The following is a 21,450-nucleotide window of genomic DNA, read 5'->3' on the forward strand; positions in this document are numbered from 1 at the left end:
GAATATATAGGTAATGATACAGGATAGGTAATATATAGGTAATGATAAATTCTAAGAACAAAAAATAAGGCAGTGGATGGGGGCTATGAAGCATTAAGGGGGAAAATTAAATTTTATATATATATATATATATATATATATATGAATGAAATAACCAGGGAAAATTATACTGAGAAGGTGATTTCTCAGTAAGGACTGAAGAAAGTGGGGGAGATATCTATACAGATGTATGAGAAGAACATTTTACATGAGGAACAAGAAGTCTGTTAAAAAAAATAATGAGAAGACAAAACTATGGAGATAGTAAAAAGATCAGTGGTTGTAAGGATTGGGAGGAGGATGGGATGAATAGGCAGGGTACAGAGGATTTCTAGGGCAGTGAAACTACTCTGTATGAAACTGTGATAGGAGATATATGTCATTATACAACCTAATGTAAATTGCGACGTTTTAGTGATAATGATGTGTCAAATGTAGGTTCATCAGTAGTAACAAACACACCACTCTGAGTATATGGGCAATCTCTGTATTTTCCTCTCAGTATTGCTACGAACCTAAAACCTTTCTAAAAAATAAAGTCTATTAAAATAATAATACTAAAAAAGAGGCCAATGTGGATGAAGCAGAGTTAAGGGGAAAGAATAGTGAGAGGTACGTATGAGAGGTAATGGGAGCCAGATCATGTAAGGCTTTGTAAGTCATGTTCAGTGACTTACAATTTTTTACTCTCAGTAAAACCATGGCAGGGAAGCATTGCCTTTTGACAAGGATTTTGAGTGGAAAATGGACAAATACTGACTTGTGTTTTAACAGGATTATTCTGACTACTAGATTAAGAAAAGTCTGAACTAGATAAGAGAAAAAGCAGTGAAACCATTTAGAAGGCTTTTGCAATCATCCAGGCAAAAGATAATGGTGGATTGGGCCTAGGGTGGTGGCAGAATTGGCTGTGAAAAATGTTCGAATTCCAATTTCTTTAAAAGGTAAAAATAATGATATTTGCTGATAGACTAGATATGGGGTAAGAAAGAGGAAAAATCAAGGATGATGCTGCAGTTTGGGGCCTTAGCAATTAGGAGAATATAGTTACCATTTAGAGAGGAAAACTACAGAAGAAGCATTTTGGGGATGGGAATATCAGGAGCTCATTTTAAACAAATTATGTTTGAGGTGCTTTTTAGGCATCCAGGTCAAGTAGGTCATCATACAGACTAATCTGGATTTCAGGGCTAGAGATAAAATCCTGGGAGTATTTATCATTCACATGATATTTAAAGGGGGGAGACTATATGAGATCACTTAGTGAATGAATATAGATGGAAAAGAAGTCCTAGGACTGCAACCTGGAGCACTCCAATCTTTAGAAGTTTGGAAATGAGGAAGAAACAGCAAAGTGGAGAGAGAAAGAGCGGTAAGAATGATAGGAAGATGACCAGGCAAATTTGGTGTGCAAATTTGGTGTTATGATGAATGCATATCAAATCTGTCTACATGTTAAATTAGATGAGGTCTAAATCAAATAAGATGAGGACCATGTAATTGATAGTTGAGTTTAACAATATGATTGTCATTGGTGACTTTGATAAGAACAATTTCAGTGGAACAGTAGTGGGCAGAAACCCCATAATGGATCCAAAGACTTGAAGGAGAGCAATTGTAAGAGCAAGCAGATAATAAAAGCAACGAGATAATAACTGGAGGAGAAATTTGTCTCAAAAATAACACCATGCTTGTAATCTGATAGAAAGTACCAGTAGATGATTCAGGACAGAGAGGAGAAAAGTGTACTTGAGCGGGTGCATAAGCAAAGAGCAACCTTAGCTACATTTTGCTCCTGTAGTAAGAGAAGAATAAGTAAGAGTGTATGATCACAGGGGAAGGTACGTGGGGTGTTGGGAACTTGTTTTTCTGTTGTTAGGGTCGGGCATGTTGAATTTGAGGTGCTTGGGAGACAACTTTGGGGAGATATCAAGTCAGCAATTTGAAGCCCAGAAAAGCTTCAGATGTAGATTCAGAGTTTGTCAGCATAATGGATGATAATTGAAATAGGTGGTATAATAGATGGGATAGCTCAGGGAAAACGTGTAAAAAAAAAAAAAAAAAAAAGTTGAGCACCTGTGACAGAATACCTGGGGCATTGGCATTTACTTGGAGGAAAGAGGGGGTGGGGGGCTCACCAATACAGCTGAAAAGTCTAAATGTAGGCTGAAAATCAAGAAAGTGGGTATCATCACTGAAGCCAAGGGAGGACAACATTTCAAGAGGGAGGGAATGGACAACACTGTCAAAGGTAGCCAGTAGATTGGATATAATAACAGTTGGGACAATAATGAGTTTTGGGACAACAGTTTTTTTGAGGTGGTGGCAGCAGAAGTCAGATTTTAGCACAAGGAGGAAAATTTAGGCAGTGAGGAAGTGGATATGTCAAACTCTCAAGATTTCAAGGTGGTTGCCAAAGAACGGGAAGACAAGGAAAGTGGAAAATGAAGTGTGACGTAGAGTTTAGGGGAGAGTTTGTTTATTTCGTTTCAGTATGAGAGAGAAGTTTTGTTTAACGCTAATAGGAAAAAACAAAAATGGTTGTATATAGAAATTTTACTCAATTTATTCATATACTTCTTTTTCTGAAAGGATGCTTCTTTGTAATTTTTCATATTTTTTTCATTGTTGTTTGTTGTTTGGAGTTGCTTCTGAATCAAGAAAGATTCCTGGGCTTCCCTGGTGGCGCAGTGGTTGAGAGTCCGCCTGCTGATGCAGGGGACATGGGTTTGTGCCCTGGTCCGGGAAGATCCCACATGCCGTGGAGCGGCTGGGCCCGTGAGCCATGGCCGCTGAGCCTGTAGTCCGGAGCCTGTACTCCGCCATGGGAGAGGCCACAGCAGTGAGAGGCCCGCGTACCGCAAAAAAAAAACCCCAAAAAACAAAAAAAACAAAACTGATTCCCCTTTCTCCCTTTGGAGGTTTTTGTTGTTTCTTTTTTTTTTTTTTTTGTCTTTTTGTCTTTTAAGACACTGTTTTTTATTTTCTCAATGATATAAGGTGCTTTACAAGTATGAACAATAACCTGCTACACTTTAATGTTTTGTATCCTTTCCATTGATTTCTTTAAATCTGAAATGTAATTCCCTGTGTGGCATCTGTTTTCTAATGTAGAAAAAATAACTTATCAAACACTAAATTTTACTCTAAGGATACTAAATTTATAAATTTATTCCACTTTTGAAATGATAGCCCAAAATCCACCTGATTGACGCTCATTTGGCACGTTCTTCTCAATTCTGGTCGCTGAACTACATCCTGAGTTAGGATGAAAATAATGCAGCTTTCAGGCTTTGAAATGACTACATTGAAATTGCCAAAAGGGTCATGAGGTTGTCTGCGCAGGACAATGTTTTCCATCACTTACAGAGTTACACTTTGCATGTCAAGAAGAGAGGACGTAATCCCACAGCAGCAGACATTTAAAATGAAAGAAGACAGCCACAAGGATTCGTGCAGAATATTTTAAATATGCCTGTTGAGCAAAACGATTTAACTGATTTTTCTTCAAGGGCAATGCTCCTATATGCATCCTTTGAAAAATTAAAGATCCTAGAATAGCGTCTTCCATGTGGGACATCTTGAAAGATAATATTTTGGTTTCAGTGAGTTACACACCAGTTCTTGTTAATTTAGCGGGTCTGTTTACAGAGTGTGGTGGTTTCGTTCTTTAGATTTGCAGAGTTTATAGAGAAAGAAAATTACAGCCTGCACACCCAAGACAAGGACAGTTCCTCCAATGAAACTGGCTGCATCAAAGGTAGACTTCCGCGCAGGTTGTGAAGTCGGAGTTAAAGTGATATCAGTTGTACCTGATGTAGTAGTTGTGGTGGAAGCTGTAGAAGAGGAAGGCAGAGTTGTGGTTTTAGCTGTAGAATTGGTTGGCAATGGTGTGGCAGTGGACGCAGGACAGAATTCTGTGCTGTTCACCACCTTGCAATCACGAACTGTTGAATTCATTTTATCCAAAAGCAGGTAGTGTTAGCAGCATTAGCATCAAAACAGGAAACCCCATTGTTGCGGCTTTCACAGATTTCTGGTGCTGGAGTGGTGCCCGGAGGAGCGGCGGCGGCACCGGGGCTGTCCTGGTGGTAGTCGGTAAAGCCGAGGGTGTAGTCACGTTCGGGGCCAGCGTGGTGTTCTGAGCCGCGCTCGTCACGCAGAGCGCGGCCAGGCAGCTGCCAAAAGCAGCCGGCGGGGCAGCGCCAGTATCGCGGCCTCTGCGCTGGCCTTCGAGCGCGTCCGTCCCTCTGTCCCCTGCGGCGCCACCTCCCAGACTCCTCCCTTTGGAGGTTTTTAAAAAGTTCGTTAGAACTGTGTTTACCCCTAAGGGTGAATCAGTTCTGTCCCTTAGAACTATCATTTTAAATAAGTTTTATAATATTGTATGTATGTGTAGATAGGTAGGTACATAAGGAAGAAGGGAAGAAGGAAGGCAGGAGTTGGAAATGTAAGTTGAATTTTCTATGCAGTCTAGAGCTGAGTGTAAGCAATTGTATTGTGGTCCCTATACCCTCCTTTTTCCCTAGCTTCCTCATTTTCCCATGCTTTCTAGCATATATACAACTGAAGAAGGTGAGCATAATTAGGATGTCTTCCTCAGATTTTCAAATGAAGAACAAAATAGATATTATTAAGCAGACAAATCTATTTATTAATTAAAAGGAAATGATTGTGACTTCCTAATTTTAAGGGAAATGTTTGGGATTTGGAGCAATTGAGATATAAGTGGCTTTTCAAAATAAGGCATATGATACAATAGCCAATCTGAGATACCATTATTTTACCTTTAATTCAATTCCTTTTTTTCCTTTTATATTTTGCATTGTATTAGTCAAAGTGAAAGGGAAGAATTTGAAAATGAGTTCAAACAACAGTACGAACGAGAAAAAGTGTTATTAATGGAAGAAAATAAAAAACTGACAAGTGAGCTTGATAAGGTGAGTGGTTTAATCTCATTGATATTCATTGATACATACTAGATGTTCAGCACTATCATAGCAATTATAGATATAATTTTATATTTGGTGTACATTTTTTTATTTAATATTCCTCCTAAATGCAAGGATTGCTTCTATGTACAGGCAATTTTTCATTTTACCAATCTGTACAGGAGTCTTCTGGGAGAGAGGACTTGGCTTACCTCGTCTTATTGTTTGTCCCATTTATTTTTTGAGCCCCTGTTCTTTATTTCACTTTCCATCTCTCTTTTACTATTAATCACTTACTTTGTCATGGCTTTGCTTGTTTGGTCGCAAACTACTTGAGAAAGAACTCTGTTAGTTTATTTTGTAATTACAAAGCTGATCCACACAAACACTGTGGAAAGTGGCCAAATAGTAAGTAGTATAAATTATTTTTTAAACTATGAATACTGTATGAACATTATTGTATAACTCTTAGTTATTTCCACTAAAATAAAACTAACAGTATTTAAACTTTATCCAAATAGGTCACATAATTGTTATTTAATGGGCTTAACCAATATGACTACAAAATTAAACATCATTTCTGTCTACCAGGCAGAATTTTAAGATTCTGTTAAGAGTTACCTTGAGGTAAGAAATGTAATTAAACTCTAGAAGGCCACTTCATGTAGAGTTTATAAGCAAATTACCTAGTAAAAGATGGTATTATAGTTTAAGAAAAATTGAATTGTGATATAATCAAATCGAATGTAGATCAAATCTTGTATTCACCCTTTGGTTTCATTTCATTAGCCATACAGTTCTGGCAAGTTTACCAGAAGTACATCTTTAGAAATAATTTTTAAATAATACTCTTGATTTTGATGAGATCTGAAGGATAAAAATAAAAGCCTATCTCCAAATTTTATAAAAAACAGAATATTACCTTGTCTTGCTAAATTGAAAGATGACATCTATAAATAATAAAAAGGAATAGAAAGGAAAATAACTGCCAATCTAGAAAATTATATACAACAAAAAGTGTCTTTCAAAAATGAAGGCAAAAATTCAGACTGTAGAGAACTCTGCAGGACAAACAACCTACTTTCTTCAACAAATAAATTACAAGAAAAATTAAAGTGTTGGAGGGGAACTGCTATGTACTAAATGTTTGTGTCCCTCCAAAATTCAGATGTTGACACCTAGTACTATTTGGAGGTATAGCCTTTGGGAGATGATTAGGTCATGAAGATAGAGCCTTCATGAATAGGATTAGTGCTCTTATAAAAGAGACCCCACAGAGCTCCCTCATCCCACGATCATCTATAAACCAGGAAGTGGGCCCTTGCCAGACACTGAATCTGCTGGTGCCTTGATCTTGGACTTCCCAGCGTCCAGAACTATCAGAAATAAATGTTTCTTGTTTAAGCCACTCAGACTGTGATATTCCACTACAGCAGCCCCAATGGAGTAATCTGGAGCCTATAAGTAAAAAAGACTTAGAAGATAGAGCAACCATTAAGTTACGTTTACTTGTTGGTATGATTCAGTTTAACAGACTGTTAAGTCTTTTGATGTTTTGAGACAACTGGAAATTTGAACGATTACTAGCTATGTGATAATGTAAGGAAACTTGTTAAATTTGTTTAAATATGATAATGATATTGTGGTCATACGTTAAAAGGGAGCCTTATTTTCTAGAGATATACACAGAAATATATATGGATAAAATTATATGATGTCTGGTATTTGCTGCAGAATAATACCGGAGGAAAGGGTAAGAAGACAGGAGTACAAATGAAATAAGATTGACATTGAGGTGATAATTGTTGAAGTTAGTGATGATGGGCTCATGGGAATTCACTTATACTCTTCTGTTCATTTTTGTATATGCTTGAAATTATATAAGTTTTTTTAAAAAGAGGATGACATAGAGATATTTTCAGACAAAAAAATGAGAGGTGTTGTTACCAACAGAACTGGGGAGTTCTTCAGGCAAATGGAGAATGTTCACAGATGGAACCAATTCAATATGGGGAATATGGGAAAAGCAAAGGCAGAAGGAGAATTCAGAGTACTTGATGTTTCCAAAACAGAGGTGCATAATAATAGGAAATCAGAAAGACAAGCATTTTTGAGTTATCAGATTTAACAAGAGGCATCTGAGCACCTTGAATTCCTGTTCCTAAAAGTCACACCGTCTTTAAGTACCTTAAAACTGCCTTTCAGCTTACCACTTTGTATGAGAACTTAAGTACTTGCAACCAGCAGTTAGAAGAAGAGGTAAAAGATCTAGCAGACAAGAAGGAATCAGTTGCACATTGGGAAGCTCAAATCACAGAAATAATTCAGTGGTGAGTACTCTCTTAAATCTGTTTTTGTGGGTAATTTTTGGCCATATAGTCAAGTTGGTATGAATTCCAAGAGGAATATTTATTACTGGTCTGTGCTTCTTCTATGTTGTCTGTTATTTTCCTCTTTTCTCTAACTCCATCAAATATTCCATATCAGCTTTTACACAGTTTCATTGGAAGCTGATATTTCTTTCTAAGAAAAGAAAATGTTATTGTCTCCTAAGACAGTTGGTCCTTAAAGAACTGAAGAAACTCATTCACTAGCTATCGATGTTCCTTTCTAAGATCAAAATTGCTGTATTTGTGATTACTTTAAGAAACAGAAAGCCTGGAGAATATTTTACAAGCTGAAGATGTGCTTTCACCTTTTTCATAATTATAACAGACTAATTCACACATGGCATTTTTAAAACATTAAATGGTTACAGTTTAGTTTTATCAACTGTTCTTTAAGCCCCTAGGATTTAATTTAGGATAATTGCCTTAGTAACTTTCATATTAATTAACTCAAATGATTGTTCTGGTATTTGTAAAAATTTGTATATTTTTATAATACTTGAAGAAAGTAGAATCCAACAGGGACTTTATTTTCTAATGCAAATAGCCTAACTTTTTGTATTTACTTTTTTAACTTTCTGACTCTTTTTTAGCATGTTATTGATGTTTTATTTATATAAACAACTACTGGTTTCTTCAGATATCTATAGACCAATAATTTGGTGAGAATGTTAGTTTATCATGCTCTTATTTTTGTTTTCTAAGCATTTTTTCCTGCTTATACCAACTTAGTACCCTCCTTCTTAAATGAAATCATAAGTGAATAAACACTGCCTTTTTAAGTAATCTTACCCAAATGACTCAAATATTTTGATATTGACTTAACTATAGAGCTCTTATGTTAACTCAACTTTAGCTTATGAATGTGACTGTTGAGTGCATATCTGAAGGAAAATGCCCAAATTGTGGAAATATGGTTGTGTTCCAAATAGTACAGTTAATGGCTCATTATATTTAATTGAGATCCTTGTCATAAACTCTACATTTCTGAAGCAAATCATTTTAATCTTTAGCCGTGCTTACAATATCAAACATTATGACTTTTCATTTGTAACTCCATTATTATGTAATCAAATTTGTAATAAGATGTTAATGAAAATGACTTTACAGAAGACAAAACTGATTTGGCCAAAGCCTGAGATCCTAGACCACTGATCTTTTCAAGTGATTGCACGATGGGTTCAGATGGAATGGGAAGTGGTTCTAGTAAAGAAGCTTCAAATATGGACTATCTGGAAAGGGTTAGTAGAAAGGATGAAGATGAAAATTTTTGTGTGATACTACAAAGCACTCTTTTTACACATTTCACATTCAAGTGAAATATGCAGAAGAAATCAGGAATACAATGAATTCACTTTGCATTAAAGCTATTATTTAGAAATGGACTAATATATTAGATAATAAATTATTAAATACCTAATAGGCTAAAAGTAAAAGATATACTCACTGTTCTCAGAGTCCTCACCTATTTGAAAGTTATATCTCTGAGATATTCTGTGCAAGCTTATAAAGGTCAGAAGTCTCAGGTTATTCCTGGTTTTTTAATCTGGTATATTAAAAAATGAAGTAATGCCAAAACAAGGTTTTGGAAGCTTGTGATATGCAGTGTTTTAAATGTTTCTGCATTGGCCAAATTAACAGTTTTAAAATAAAACAAACACTGCTGTAGATAAGACTTCATTTGAATGCATTTCTAACGGCCTTGTTACTCTGCTCCCTCTGCCTTTTCCTATGAAATACCTCTTTCATGTGAAAGAAAACCTTTTAGGTCAAGGAGACCTTGTTGCTCACACTGTGTTGGAACAGGGACCTTTCTTCTCACCATTGACTCATCAGAAGACTTCACTCTTTCTCTTTGAAATGGTACTACAAGGAGAGGTTGAAGTAATAGGCTGGTCCATAAGATTCATTTTTTAGATGTATCTCCTCACATATAATGCATTCTTCTGCTATAATAGGAGATAGAAAGGTCTGTAAAATAGGGTACTTTGCCTTCAAGTACTAGCTTATAGTGTAACATTTAAAAGTTTAAAAACTAATGTGATCAGAGCTGGATATAAGTAACAAGACTTAAATGTAAATTGTCTTATGTATTGTACAAATACTGATTTTTCTATATGAGTATAGAGGAGAATTACTTCAGACTGGGTGCTAAAGGAAGTTGGGGGTAATCAGTGGAACTATAATGCATTTTCTGAAAACACTGAGTTCAATAAAGGGTGCCACTATTCCTATAAAAGAATAGTAGGAAATAAGACCAATAAAGTTATTGCAGCGCAATTAACATGAATACTGGGTAAGAATCAGAACTTCATTTATTTATAAGAAGAAGGAGAAGGCTTTTCTGCGAAGGATTATGGAATTGATTGAGGTGATGCATTAGCAAGGTAACTCTTCATAGCGGTGTTCAGCATGAAATAGAAGGAAATTTGGGGGAAGCTGCACAAATGAAGAAGACATTATGGAAGAAGGAGCTATAGGACTTAATTAATTATAAATGAAGGGCAAGAGTTGAGAAGGAATTAGTATTTCTGAAACACCGTATTGGAGAAATTAAGAAAATGGTGATATCACTGAAGTAAGAAAAGTCAGGAGAAGGAACCAGCTTTGGGGAGGATGATATAATCAATTTTAGTTGTTCTTTTGTTTGTTGGTGAGTCTGAGATCATTCTGAGAGATCTGAATGGAGATTTCCAATATGCTTTAGAAAAGATGACTTAAAGGTTAGGATTAGAAATATAAATTTGGGAATTTAATTTCTAGTAAATAAGGCCATTGAAGTTGTTGGGTTTTATAACAGAAAGAAGGATAATGGTGAGGGTGATAATAGTAGGAGATAGAGGAAACAGCTGTGTAAGAAAACCAGGAAAATGTTTTAATAATCAGGAAAGGGTTTCAATAGTGAAACTTTTATTTTCCTTTGTTTAAATTCATTCACATTATTTGAAACACTCCTCATTCATTAATTTTCATTCCTGTGTAGTAATAGTTTACAGTGATTAAAAAATAGTATGTTGTAGGCATTAGGCTGAAAATTCACGTTTTCTCATTTAGTTATCATAACAGTCCTATGAGGTAGGTATTATTATTATTCCCATCTTATAACTGAGATAACAGAGAGTTAGAGGGGGTAAATGACTTATCCAGAGACACACAACTGCTAAACAGTGAGCTAGGATTTGAACCTAGTTCTGTATGACTCAAGAATCAAGAAGGGATATGGGAACAGATGGATATGTATAACTGATTCACCTTGTTATAAAGCAGAAACTAATACATCATTGTGAAGCAATTACACTCCAATAAAGTTGAAAAAAAAAAGAATCAAGTTCTTAATCACTCTACTATATGTGTCCTGACTCCCAAACTTCTTTTTTAGTTTTAGTTTTATATTGGAGCATAGTTGACTAACAATGTTGTGTTAGTCTCAAGTGTACAGCAAAGTGATTCAGTTATACATATATATGTATCTATTCTTTTTCAAATTCTTTTCCCATTTAGGTTATTACAGAATATTGAGCAGAGATCCCTGTGCTATACAGTAGGTCCTTGTTGGTTATCTATTTTAATTATAGCAATGTCCCAAACTCCCAATCTATCCCTCCCCCCAACCCTTCTCCCATGGTAACCATAAGTTCGCTAAGTCTGTGCTGACTGCCAAACTTTTTAAGGACCATGTCTTATATGTCTTCTTCAATCTTCCTAATATGTCTACATAATAATCAGTATTTAATAAATATTTCTTGATTATTTTGACTTAGCCAAAGAAAAGATGAGAGACTTGCCTCTAAAACTGTTTTTTTTTTAAAACGTCTTTATTGGAGTATAATTGCTTTACAATGGTGTGTTATTTTCTGCTTTATAACAAAGTGAATCAGTTATACATATACATATGTCCCCATATCCCTTCCCTCTTGCATCTCCCTCCCTCCCACCCCTCTAGGTGGACACAAAGCACCGAGCTGATCTCCCTGTGCTATGTGGCTGCTTCCCGCTAGCTATCTATTTAATGTTTGGTAGTGTATATATGTCCATGCCACTCTCTCACTTTGTCCCAGCTTACCCTTCCCCCTCCCCGTATCCTCAAGTCCATTTTCTAGTAGGTCTGTGTCTTTATTCCTTTCTTGCCCCTAGGTTCTTCATGACCATTTTTTTTTTTTTTTAGATTCCATATATATGTGTTAGCATACGGTATTTGTCTTTCTCTTTCTGACTTACTTCACTCCATATGACAGACTCTAGGTCCATCCACCTCACTACAAATAACTCAATTTTGTTTCTTTTTATGGCTGAGTAATATTCCATTGTATATATGTTCCACATCTTCTTTATCCATTCATCTGTTGATGGACACTTAGGTTGCTTCGACGTCCTGGCTATTGTAAATAGAGCTGCAATGAACATTTTGGTACATGGCTCTTTTTGAATTATGGTTTTCTCAGGGTATATACCCAGTAGTGGGATTGCTGGGTCGTATGGTAGTTCTATTTTTAGCTTTTTAAGGAAACTCCATACTGTTCTCCATAGTGGCTGTATCAATTTACATTCCCACCAACAGTGCAAGAGGGTTCCCTTTTCTCCACACGCTCTCCAGCATTTATTTTTTGTAGATTTTTTGATGATGGCCATTCTGACCGGTGTGAGCTGATATCGCATTGTAGTTTTGATTTGCATTTCTCTAATGATTAATGATGTTGAGCATTCTTTCATGTTTTTCTTGGCAATCTGTGTATCTTCTTTGGAGAAATGTCTATTTAAGTCTTCTGCCCATTTTTGGATTGGGTGGTTTCTTTTTTTGATACTGAGCTGCATGAGCTGCTTGTAAATTTTGGAGATTAATCCTTTGTCAGTTGCTTCATTTGCAAATATTTTCTCCCATTCTGAAGGTTGTCTTTTTGTCTTGTTTATGGTTTCCTTTGCCGTGCAAAAGCTTTTAACTTTCATTAGGTCCCATTTCTTTATTTTTCTTTTTATTTCCATTTCTCTAGAAGGTGGGTCAAAAAAGGACCTTGCTGTGATTTATGTCATAGAGTGTTCTGCCTATGTTTTCCTCTAAGAGTTTGATAGTGTCTGGCCTTACATTTAGGTCTTTAATCCATTTTGAGTGTATTTTTGTGTGTGGTGTTAGGGAGTGTTCTAATTTCATTCTTTTACATGTAGCTGTCCAGTTTTCCCAGCACCACTTTATGAAGAGGCTGTCTTTTCTCCACTGTATATTCTTGCCTCCTTTATCAAAGATAAGGTGACCATATGTGCGTGGTTTATCTCTGGGCTTTCTATCCTGTTCCATTGATCTATCTTTCTGTTTTTGTGCCAGTACCATACTGTCTTGATTACTGTAGCTTTGTAGTATAGTCTGGAGTCGGGGAGCCTGATTCCTCCAGCTCCGTTTTTCTTTCTCAAGATGGCTTTGGCTATTCGGGGTCTTCTGTGTTTCCATACAAATTGTGAAATTTTTTTGTTGTAGTTTTGTGAACAGTGCCAGTGGTAGTTTGATGGGGATTGCATTGAATCTGTGGATTGCTTTGGGTAGTATAGTCATTTTCACAATGTTGATTCTTCCAATCCAAGAACGTGGTATATCTCTCCATCTATTTGTATCTTTAATTTCTTTCATCAGTGTCTTATAATTTTCTGCATACAGGTCTTTTGTCTCCTTAGGTAGGTTTATTCCTAGATATTTTGTTCTTTTTGTTGCAATCATAAATGGAAGTGTTTCCTTAATTTCTCTTTCAGATTTTTCATCATTAGTGTATAGGAATGCAAGAGATTTCTGTGCATTAATTTTGTATCCTGCTACTTTACGAAATTCATTGATTAGCTCTAGTAGTTTTCTGGTAGCATCTTTAGGATTCTCAACGTATAGTATCATGTCATCTGCAAACAGTGACAGCTTTACTTCTTCTTTTCTGATTTGGATTCCTTTTATTTCCTTTTCTTCTCTGATTGCTGTGGCTAAAACTTCCAAAACTATGTTGAATAAGAGTGGTGAGAGTGGGCAACCTTGTCTTGTTCCTGATCTTAGTGGAAATGGTTTCAGTTTTTCACCATTGAGGACGATGTTGGCTGTGGGTTTGTCATATATGGCCTTTATTAAGTTGAGGAAAGTTCCCGCTATGCCTACTTTCTGTAGGGTTTTTATCATAAATGGGTGTTGAATTTTGTCAAACGCTTTCTCTGCATCTGTTGAGATGATCATATGGTTTTACTCCTTCAGTTTGTTAATAGGGTGTATTACATTGATTTGCATATATTGAAGAATCCTTGCATTCCTGGGATAAACCCCAGTTGATCATGGTGTATGATCCTTTTAATGTGCTGTTGGATTCTGTTTGCTAGTATTTTGTTGAGGATTTTTGCATCTATGTTCATCAGTGATATTGGCCTGTGGTTTTCTTTCTTTGTGACATCTTTGTCTGGTTTTAGTATCAGGGTGATGGTGGCCTCATAGAATGAGTTTGGGAGTGTTCCTCCCTCTGCTATATTTTGGAAGAGTTTGAGAAGGATAGGTGTTAGCTCTTCTCTAAATGTTTGATAGAATTCGCCTGTGAAACCATCTGGTCCTGGGCTTTTGTTTGTTGGAATGTTTTTAATCACAGTTTCAATTTCAGTGCTTGTGATTGGTCTGTTTATATTTTCTATTTCTTCCTGGTTCAGTCTCTGAAGGTTGTGCATTTCTAAGAATTTGTCCATTTCTTCCAGGTTGTCCATTTTATTGGCATATAGTCGCTTGTAGTAATCTCTCATGATCCTTTGTATTTCTGCAGTGTCAGTTGTTACTTCTCCTTTTTCATTTCTAATTCTATTGATTTGAGTCTTCTACCTTTTTTTCTTGATGAGTCTGGCTAGTGGTTTATCAATTTTGTTTATCTTCTCAAAGAACCAGCTTTTAGTTTTATTGATCTTTGCTGTTGTTTCCTTCATTTCTTTTTCATTTATTTCTGATCTGATCTTTACGATTTCTTTCCTTCTGCTACCTTTGGGGTGTTTTTTTGTTTTTCTTTCTCTAATTGCTTTAGGTGTAAGGTTAGGATGTTTGTTTGAGGTGTTTCTTGTTTCTTAATGTAGGATGTATTTCTATAAACTTCCCTCTTAGAACTGCTTTTGCTGCATTCCATAGGTTTTGGATCATCGTGTTTTCATTGTTATTTGTTTTTAGGTATTTTTTTATTTCCTCTTTGATTTCTTCAGTGATCCCTTGGTTATTAAGTAGTGTATTGTTTAGCCTCCATGTGTTTGTATTTTTTACAGATTTTTTCCTGTAATTGATGTCTAGTCTCATAGAGTTGTGGTTGGAAAAGATACTTGATATGATTTCAATTTTCTTAAATTTACCAAGGCTTGGTTTCTGACCCAAGATATGATCTATCCTGGAGAATATTCCATGAGCACTTGAGAAGAATGTGTATTCTGATGTTTTTGGATGGAATGTCCTATAAATATCAATTAAGTCCATCTTGTTTAATGTATCATTTAAAGCTTGTGTTTCCTTATTTATTTTCATTTTGGATGATCTGTCCATTGGTGAAAGTGGGGTGTTAAAGTCCCCTACTATGATTGTGTTACTGTCAATTTCCCCTTTTATGGCTGTTAGTATTTGCCTTATGTATTGAGCTGCTGCTGTGTTGGGTGCATAAATATTTACAATTGTTATATCTTCTTCTTGGATTGATCCCTTGATCATTATGTAGTGTCCTTCCTTGTCTCTTGTAGCATTCTTTATTTTAAAGTCTATTTTACCTGATATGAGTATTGCTACTCCAGCTTTCTTTTGATTTCCATTTGCATGGAATATCTTTTTCCATCCCCTCACTTTCAGTCTGTATGTGTCCCTAGGTCTGAAGTGGGTCTCTTGTAGACAGCCTATATATGGGTCTTGTTTTTGTATCCATTCAACCAGTCTATGTCTTTTGGTTGGAGCATTTAATCCATTTACCTTTAAGGTAATTATCGATATGTATGTTCCTATTTCCATTTTCTTAATTGTTTTGGGTTTGTTATTGTAGGTCTTTTCCTTCTCTTCTGTTTCCTACCTAGAGGAGTTCCTTTAGCATTTGTTGTAAAGCTGTTTTGGTGGTGCTGAATTCTCTTAGCTTTTGCTTGTCTGTAAAGCTTTTAATTTCTCCATCAAATCTGAATGAGATCCTTGCTGCATAGAGTAATCTTGGTTGTAGGTTTTTCTCCTTCATCACTTTAAATATGTCCTGCCACTCCCTTCTGCTTGCACAGTTTCTGCTGAAAGATCAGCTGTTAACCTTATGGGGATTCCCTTGTGCGTTATTTGTTGTTTTTCCCTTGCTGCTTTTAATATTTTTTCTGTGTATTTAATTTTTGATAGTTTGATTAATATGTGTCTTGGCGTGTTCCTCCTTGCATTTATCCTTTACGGCACTCTGTGTGCTTCCTGGACTTGATTAACTATTTCCTTTCCCGTATTAGGGACGTTTTCAACTATAATGTCTTCAAATATTTTTTCAGTTCCTTTTTTTTCTCTTCTTCTTCTGGGACCCCTATAATTCGAATGTTGGTGCATTTAATGTTGTCCCAGAGGTCTCTGAGACTGTCCTCAATTCTTTTCATTCTTTTTTCTTTATTCTGCTCTGCAGTAGTTATTTCCACTATTTTATCTTCCAGGTCACTTACCGTTCTTCTGCCTCAGTTATTCTGCTATTGATTCCTTCTAGAGAATTTTTAATTTCATTTATTGTGTTGTTCATCACTGTTTTTTTGTTCTTTAGTTCTTCTAGGTCCTTGTTAAGTGTTTCTTGTATTTTCTCCATTCTATTTCCAAGATTTTGGATCATCTTTACTATCATTATTCTGAATTCTTTTTCAGGTAGACTGCCTATTTCCTCTTCATTTGTTAGGTCTGGTGGGTTTTGCCTTGCTTCTTCATCTGCTGTGTATTTCTGTGTCTTCTCATTTTGCTTAACTTATTGTGTTTGGGCTCTCCTTTTTGCAGGCTGCAGGTTCGTAGTTCCCATTGTTTTTGGTGTCTGTCCCCAGTGGCTAAGGTTGGTTCCATGGGTTGTGTAGGCTTCCTGGTGGAGGGGACTAGTGCTTGTGTTCTGGTGGATGAGGCTGCATCTTGTCTTTCTGGTGGGCAGGTCTACGTCTGGTGGTGTTTGGGGGTGTCTGTGGCCTTATGATTTTAGGCAGCCTCTGTGCTAATGGATGCGGTTGTGTCCCTGTCTTGCTAGTTGTTTGGCATAGGGTGTCCAGCACTGTAGCTTGCTGGTCGTTGAGTGGAGCTGGGTCTTGGCGTTCAGATGGAGATCTTTGGGAGATTTTTGCCGTTTGATATTACATGGAGCTGGGAGGTCTCTTGTGGACCAGTGTCCTGAACTTGGCTCTCCCACCTCAAAGGCATACCTCTGACACCTGGCTGGAGCACCAAGAGCCTCTCTTCCACATGGCTCAGAGTAAAAGGGAGAAAAAGGGAGGGAGGGAGGAAGGAAGGAAGGAAGGAAAAGAAGAAGATAAAATAGAGTAAAATAAAATAAAGTTATTAAAATAAAAATGATTATTTAAAAAAAAATTCTAAGGTAGTAAAAAAAAGAAAGAAAGAAAGAAGAGAGCAACCAAACCAAAAAACAAATCCACCCATGATAACAAGTGCTAAAAACTATGCTAAAAAAAAAAAAAAAAAAAAAAAGGACAGACAGAACCCTGGGACAAATGGTAAAAGCAAAGCTATACAGACAAAATCTCACACAGAAGCATACACATACACATTCACAAAAAGCGAAAAAGGGAAAAAAATATATATATATATCATTGCTCCCAAAGTCCACCTCCTCAGTTTGGGATGATTCGTTGTCTATTCAGGTATTCCACAGATACAGGGTACATCAAGTTGATCGTGGAGATTTAATCTGCTGCTCCTGAGGCTGATGGGAGAGAGTTCCCTTTCTCTTCTTTGTTCGCACAGCTCCCGGGGTTCAGCTTTGGATTGGACCCGCCTCTGCGTGTAGGTCGCAGGAGGGCGTCTGTTCTTCTCTCAGACAGGACGGGGTTAAAGGAGCAGCTGATTCGGGGGCTCTGGCTCACTCAGGCCGGGGGGTGGGAGGGGTACGGAGTGCGGGGCGAGCCTGCGGCGGCCGAGGCCGGCATGACGTTGCACCAGCCTGAGGCGCGCCGTGCATTCTCCCGGGGAAGTTATCCCTGGATCCCGGGACCCTGGCAGTGGCGGGCTGCACAGGCTCCCGGGAGGGGAGGTGTGGATAGTGACCTGTGCTCGCACACAGGCTTCTTGGTGATGGCAGCAGCAGCCTTAGCGTCTCATGCCCATCTCTGGGGTCCGCGCTGATAGCCGTGGCTCGCACCCCTTTCTGGAGCTCCTTTAAGCGGCGCTCTGAATCCCCTCTCCTCGCGCACCAGGAAACAAAGAGGGAAGAAAAAGTCTCTTGCCTTTTCGGCAGGTCCAGACCTTTTCCCGGACTCCCTCCCGGCCAGCTGTGGCGCACTAGCCCCTTCAGGCTGTGTTCACGCCACCAACCCCATTCCTCTCCCGGCATCCGACGGAAGCCCGAGCCTCAGCTCCCAGCCCTGCCCGCCCCGGCGGGCGAGCAGACAAGCCTCTTGGGCTGGTGAGTGCCGGTCGGCACCGGTCCTCTGTGCGGGAATCTCTCCGCTTTGCCCTCCACACCCCTGTGGCTGCGCTCTCCTCCGCGGCTCCGAAGCTTCCCCCCTCTGCCACCCGCAGTCTGCACCTGCGAAGGGGCCTCCTAGTATGTGGAAAGCTCTCCTCCTTCACGACTCCCTCCTACTGGTGCAGGTCCCGTCCCTATTCTTTTGTCTCTGTTTTTTCTTTTTTCTTTTGCCGTACCCAGGTACGTGGGGAGTTTCTTGCCTTTTGGGAAGTATGAGGTCTTCTGTCAGCGTTCAGTAGGTGTTCTGTAGGAGCTGTTTCACATGTAGATGTATTTCTGGTGTATCTGTGGGGAGTAAGGTAATCTCCACGTCTTACTCTTCCGCCATCTTGAAGCTCCTCCTAAAACTGTTTAAAAAATAAAAAAATTAAGAGAATGAGTAGTGTAAGCTTAACCAGATGACCTAGAAGGAAGGGGCAAGAGATGGTGTTGGGTTGGGGAAAGTGCGATGTTTTTAAGATTTAGGTTGGAAGTAGACAATGATTATGAAAAGGAATTGTTGGGCAAGACCTAGGGCCTAGTGGAACTTAAATGGCATGAGCGTGTAGTTGACTGAGTCTTTTTTTTTCTTTTTTTGTCACCCTTCCCATCAGTAATTTTTTGTAGCCAGGAAAATAGACATAGGTTTAATCAGAAGTTGAGAATTAGTGGAAGACCACAGTGGTAAGGGAATGTGAATGTATTCAAGATGTAAATAAAAAGCAAAGTTAGAAGGTATTGTTTTTTATATGATATTCCAAACAACATTATAGCAATTTACATGGAGTTATTTGATTTCCAAAGTGAATAAAACACACTGGATTTCATAGGTTCCTGGAAATGTGCATAAGCCAAGATCTCTGAGCTATGATAGATACTAAACCAGCACTGGCTGAGGCCTATTAGCCTGGTTAAATGGTAATATAGTTTTCTTAATTGCTACTCTGTGAGTGTCTTTAGAGGAAAATAAAAAATGTCTTTGGAGGAAAAACAATCTTCGCCCATCTATATTTATTCTTTATGTTATAGATTAGGTGATTAAATGAAAAGATTGTGGTCACTTGTGGTGTCCAAAGTTAAAGAATTTTAGAAGGAAACAGCATCCCAATACACAAACTTTCTTAATATTTTCTTAAGCCACTTTTCTTTAAAAGGCTATGAACATATATACATGTATGTAGAGCCTACGAATATGTAGCTATCACTAGAGTGGGCAACTTCTTAACAGTGATTTTATTTGCTCCTTTATTCTTTTGATTGTCCTCCAAAGCACTTTCCCATCTGAGAGAAGAAGGAATCAAACCCCTTTTAAAGGGCCTCTTTAAGATGTAGATATGGAGTGATATGTAGGTAGACAGATTAATTTAACTGTTTCAGGAGTTTAAATTGTAACAGATGCTGAATCAAGCCTCAAGATTTAAACTTGTCTGCTGTATGCGTCACAGATACGTATTGATTTACCTGAAATATACTTTCCTCATGGCTATTCAATGACCTGAATTTTTTTTTTTTGCGGTACGCGGGCGTCTCACTGCTGTGGCCTCTCCCGTTGCGGAGCACAGGCTCCGGACGCGCAGGCTCAGCGGCCATGGCTCACGGGCCCAGCCGCTCCGCGGCATGTGGGATCCTCCCGGACCGGGGCACGAACCCGTGTCCCCTGCATCAGCAGGCGGACTCTCAACCACTGCGCCACCAGGGAAGCCCCGACCTAAATTTTATTGAAGATAATTTGAAAACATTTCTCTCTAAAATCATATAATTACATCAGCAAGATAGCCTTAAAATAGTAGATAGAAACTGAGTTTCGGGAATTCCCTGGCTGTCCAGTGTTTAGGACTCCACGCTTCCATTGCTTCCACTGCTGGGGACCCTGGTTTGATCCCTGGTCCGGGAACTAAGATCCCACATGCCTTGGGGCACGGCCGGGGTGGGGGTGGGGGCATTGTAGAAACTGAATTTCAGTAGACTTTAATCTTTTCTCTTTGTTATATCATTGACCATTTTAGAAAACAAAAGAGCTTTATTACAACACAGAATTTTTTGTTTTTTACAGAATATTCTACTTTAAACTTTCTAAATTTAGTGTACCTCAGTTTTAAGAAGGGTGTGTTGTGTTTTCATAAGATAAAAAATGGAATCTAATTAATAAGAAATCTTAATATTCTTTAGAAATCATGTGAGTGTATGTGTGTGTATGTGTGTGTTTAATGTTAGATTAAAAGAGTATTAATTCCGTGGCTCAAGGGTGAAGTTTTACTGATTTATCAGATATGTATAATTTGGACCTTTCTAAACATGGCCACCTTTATCTGTAAATAACTGAACAGTTCAGTAAACCATTTCCCACTTGTTGACAGATAGTAGTACTGTGGTAGACCTTTAAAAGAAGATATTAAGAACATCTTTAAATTTCTGTCACTTTTCACTTATTTCTTTATGATGCTTTAAAATGATATATATCTCACTGAAGTTTTCTGTTTTACTTTGGTACTTGATCTCTGTCTTTATTTGCATGTATTCTAGGGTCAGTGATGAAAAGGATGCACGAGGATATCTTCAGGCCTTAGCTTCTAAAATGACTGAAGAATTGGAAGCTTTAAGAAACTCCAGCTTGGGTACCCGAGCAACAGTAAGCTCTGCCATTTAGCAAGCAGGCTTATTATATTAGTGGGTGGGAAGGCTCAGAAAACACTGTAATAAATCTGAGTACTTACATCAGTTTGTCTAGGCTTTGCCTACTGTAAAGATTTTCATGAGAAATCATTCAACGTTTTTCCAGTTTAGGAAATTATAATACATAGCTGCTTAACTATAATTTGTGTGGCTAGCCATTAATGGTAATAACCATAAAAAATAAATGCATTTATAATGTGAGTCTACAGTTATTTCTGAATTTAATGAAAAATAATATATTTTCACAAGTAATAGTTCTCTTTAATTCTTTAATTAGGGAAAGATAGTTCTTTTAAGTAGTTTCCAAATTCACTTATATTACTAAACTTAAATGTTAAAAATAAAATCGAATGGAGCTAAAAATTCAGTCATATTATTTCATAGGATATGCCCTGGAAAATGCGTCGTTTTGCAAAACTGGATATGTCAGCTAGACTGGAGTTGCAGTCAGCTCTGGATGCAGAAATAAGAGCTAAGCAGGCCATCCAAGAAGAGCTGAATAAAGTTAAAGCGTCTAACATCATAACAGAATGGTAAGACTGAATAATATAGTCCCACTAGAGTGATTTCTAATTTGGTCCAAAAGTATCTGGAGCGAAGTTACGTGTTTAGTTTCCTACCTATCTATCCCTTTTTTTCTTTTAAGTGATGACCAGAAAAAAACTATGAATATTTGAAAATGAATTGATGATTTTAGGCCTTGTGTGCAGTGATGCAATTTTAATACAGCTTTGTTTCTGACTTGTCCTTAAAGTGGAATAGTACTAATTAATATTCTGTTATTTACTT

The 21,450-nt window shown here is 37.5% G+C and overlaps 1 protein-coding gene and 1 pseudogene across 12 annotated transcripts in view; one reads left to right on the forward strand and one right to left on the reverse strand.

Annotated features, from left to right (window-relative positions):
• CDC42BPA (CDC42 binding protein kinase alpha) overlaps positions 1 to 21,450 on the forward strand; it is a gene marked incomplete at both ends in the record, with an annotated part of 303,526 nt that overhangs the window by 220,976 nt on the left and 61,100 nt on the right. For all 11 annotated transcript variants that reach the window (XM_079719570.1, XM_079719575.1, XM_079719576.1 and 8 more), the window contains 4 exons: positions 4,874 to 4,979; positions 7,176 to 7,300; positions 20,512 to 20,617; positions 21,046 to 21,194. In XM_079719570.1, the coding sequence (XP_079575696.1) occupies positions 4,874 to 4,979; positions 7,176 to 7,300; positions 20,512 to 20,617; positions 21,046 to 21,194 (486 nt within the window). The remainder of the gene's footprint in view (positions 1 to 4,873; positions 4,980 to 7,175; positions 7,301 to 20,511; positions 20,618 to 21,045; positions 21,195 to 21,450) is intronic.
• Positions 3,685 to 4,402, reverse strand: LOC307048746 (sialomucin core protein 24-like; annotated as a pseudogene). The gene has a single exon. The product of its transcript is annotated as a sialomucin core protein 24-like (transcript).

This window comes from Hyperoodon ampullatus (assembly GCF_949752795.1).
Source record: "Hyperoodon ampullatus genome assembly, chromosome: 2".
Lineage (NCBI taxonomy): Eukaryota > Metazoa > Chordata > Mammalia > Artiodactyla > Ziphiidae > Hyperoodon > Hyperoodon ampullatus.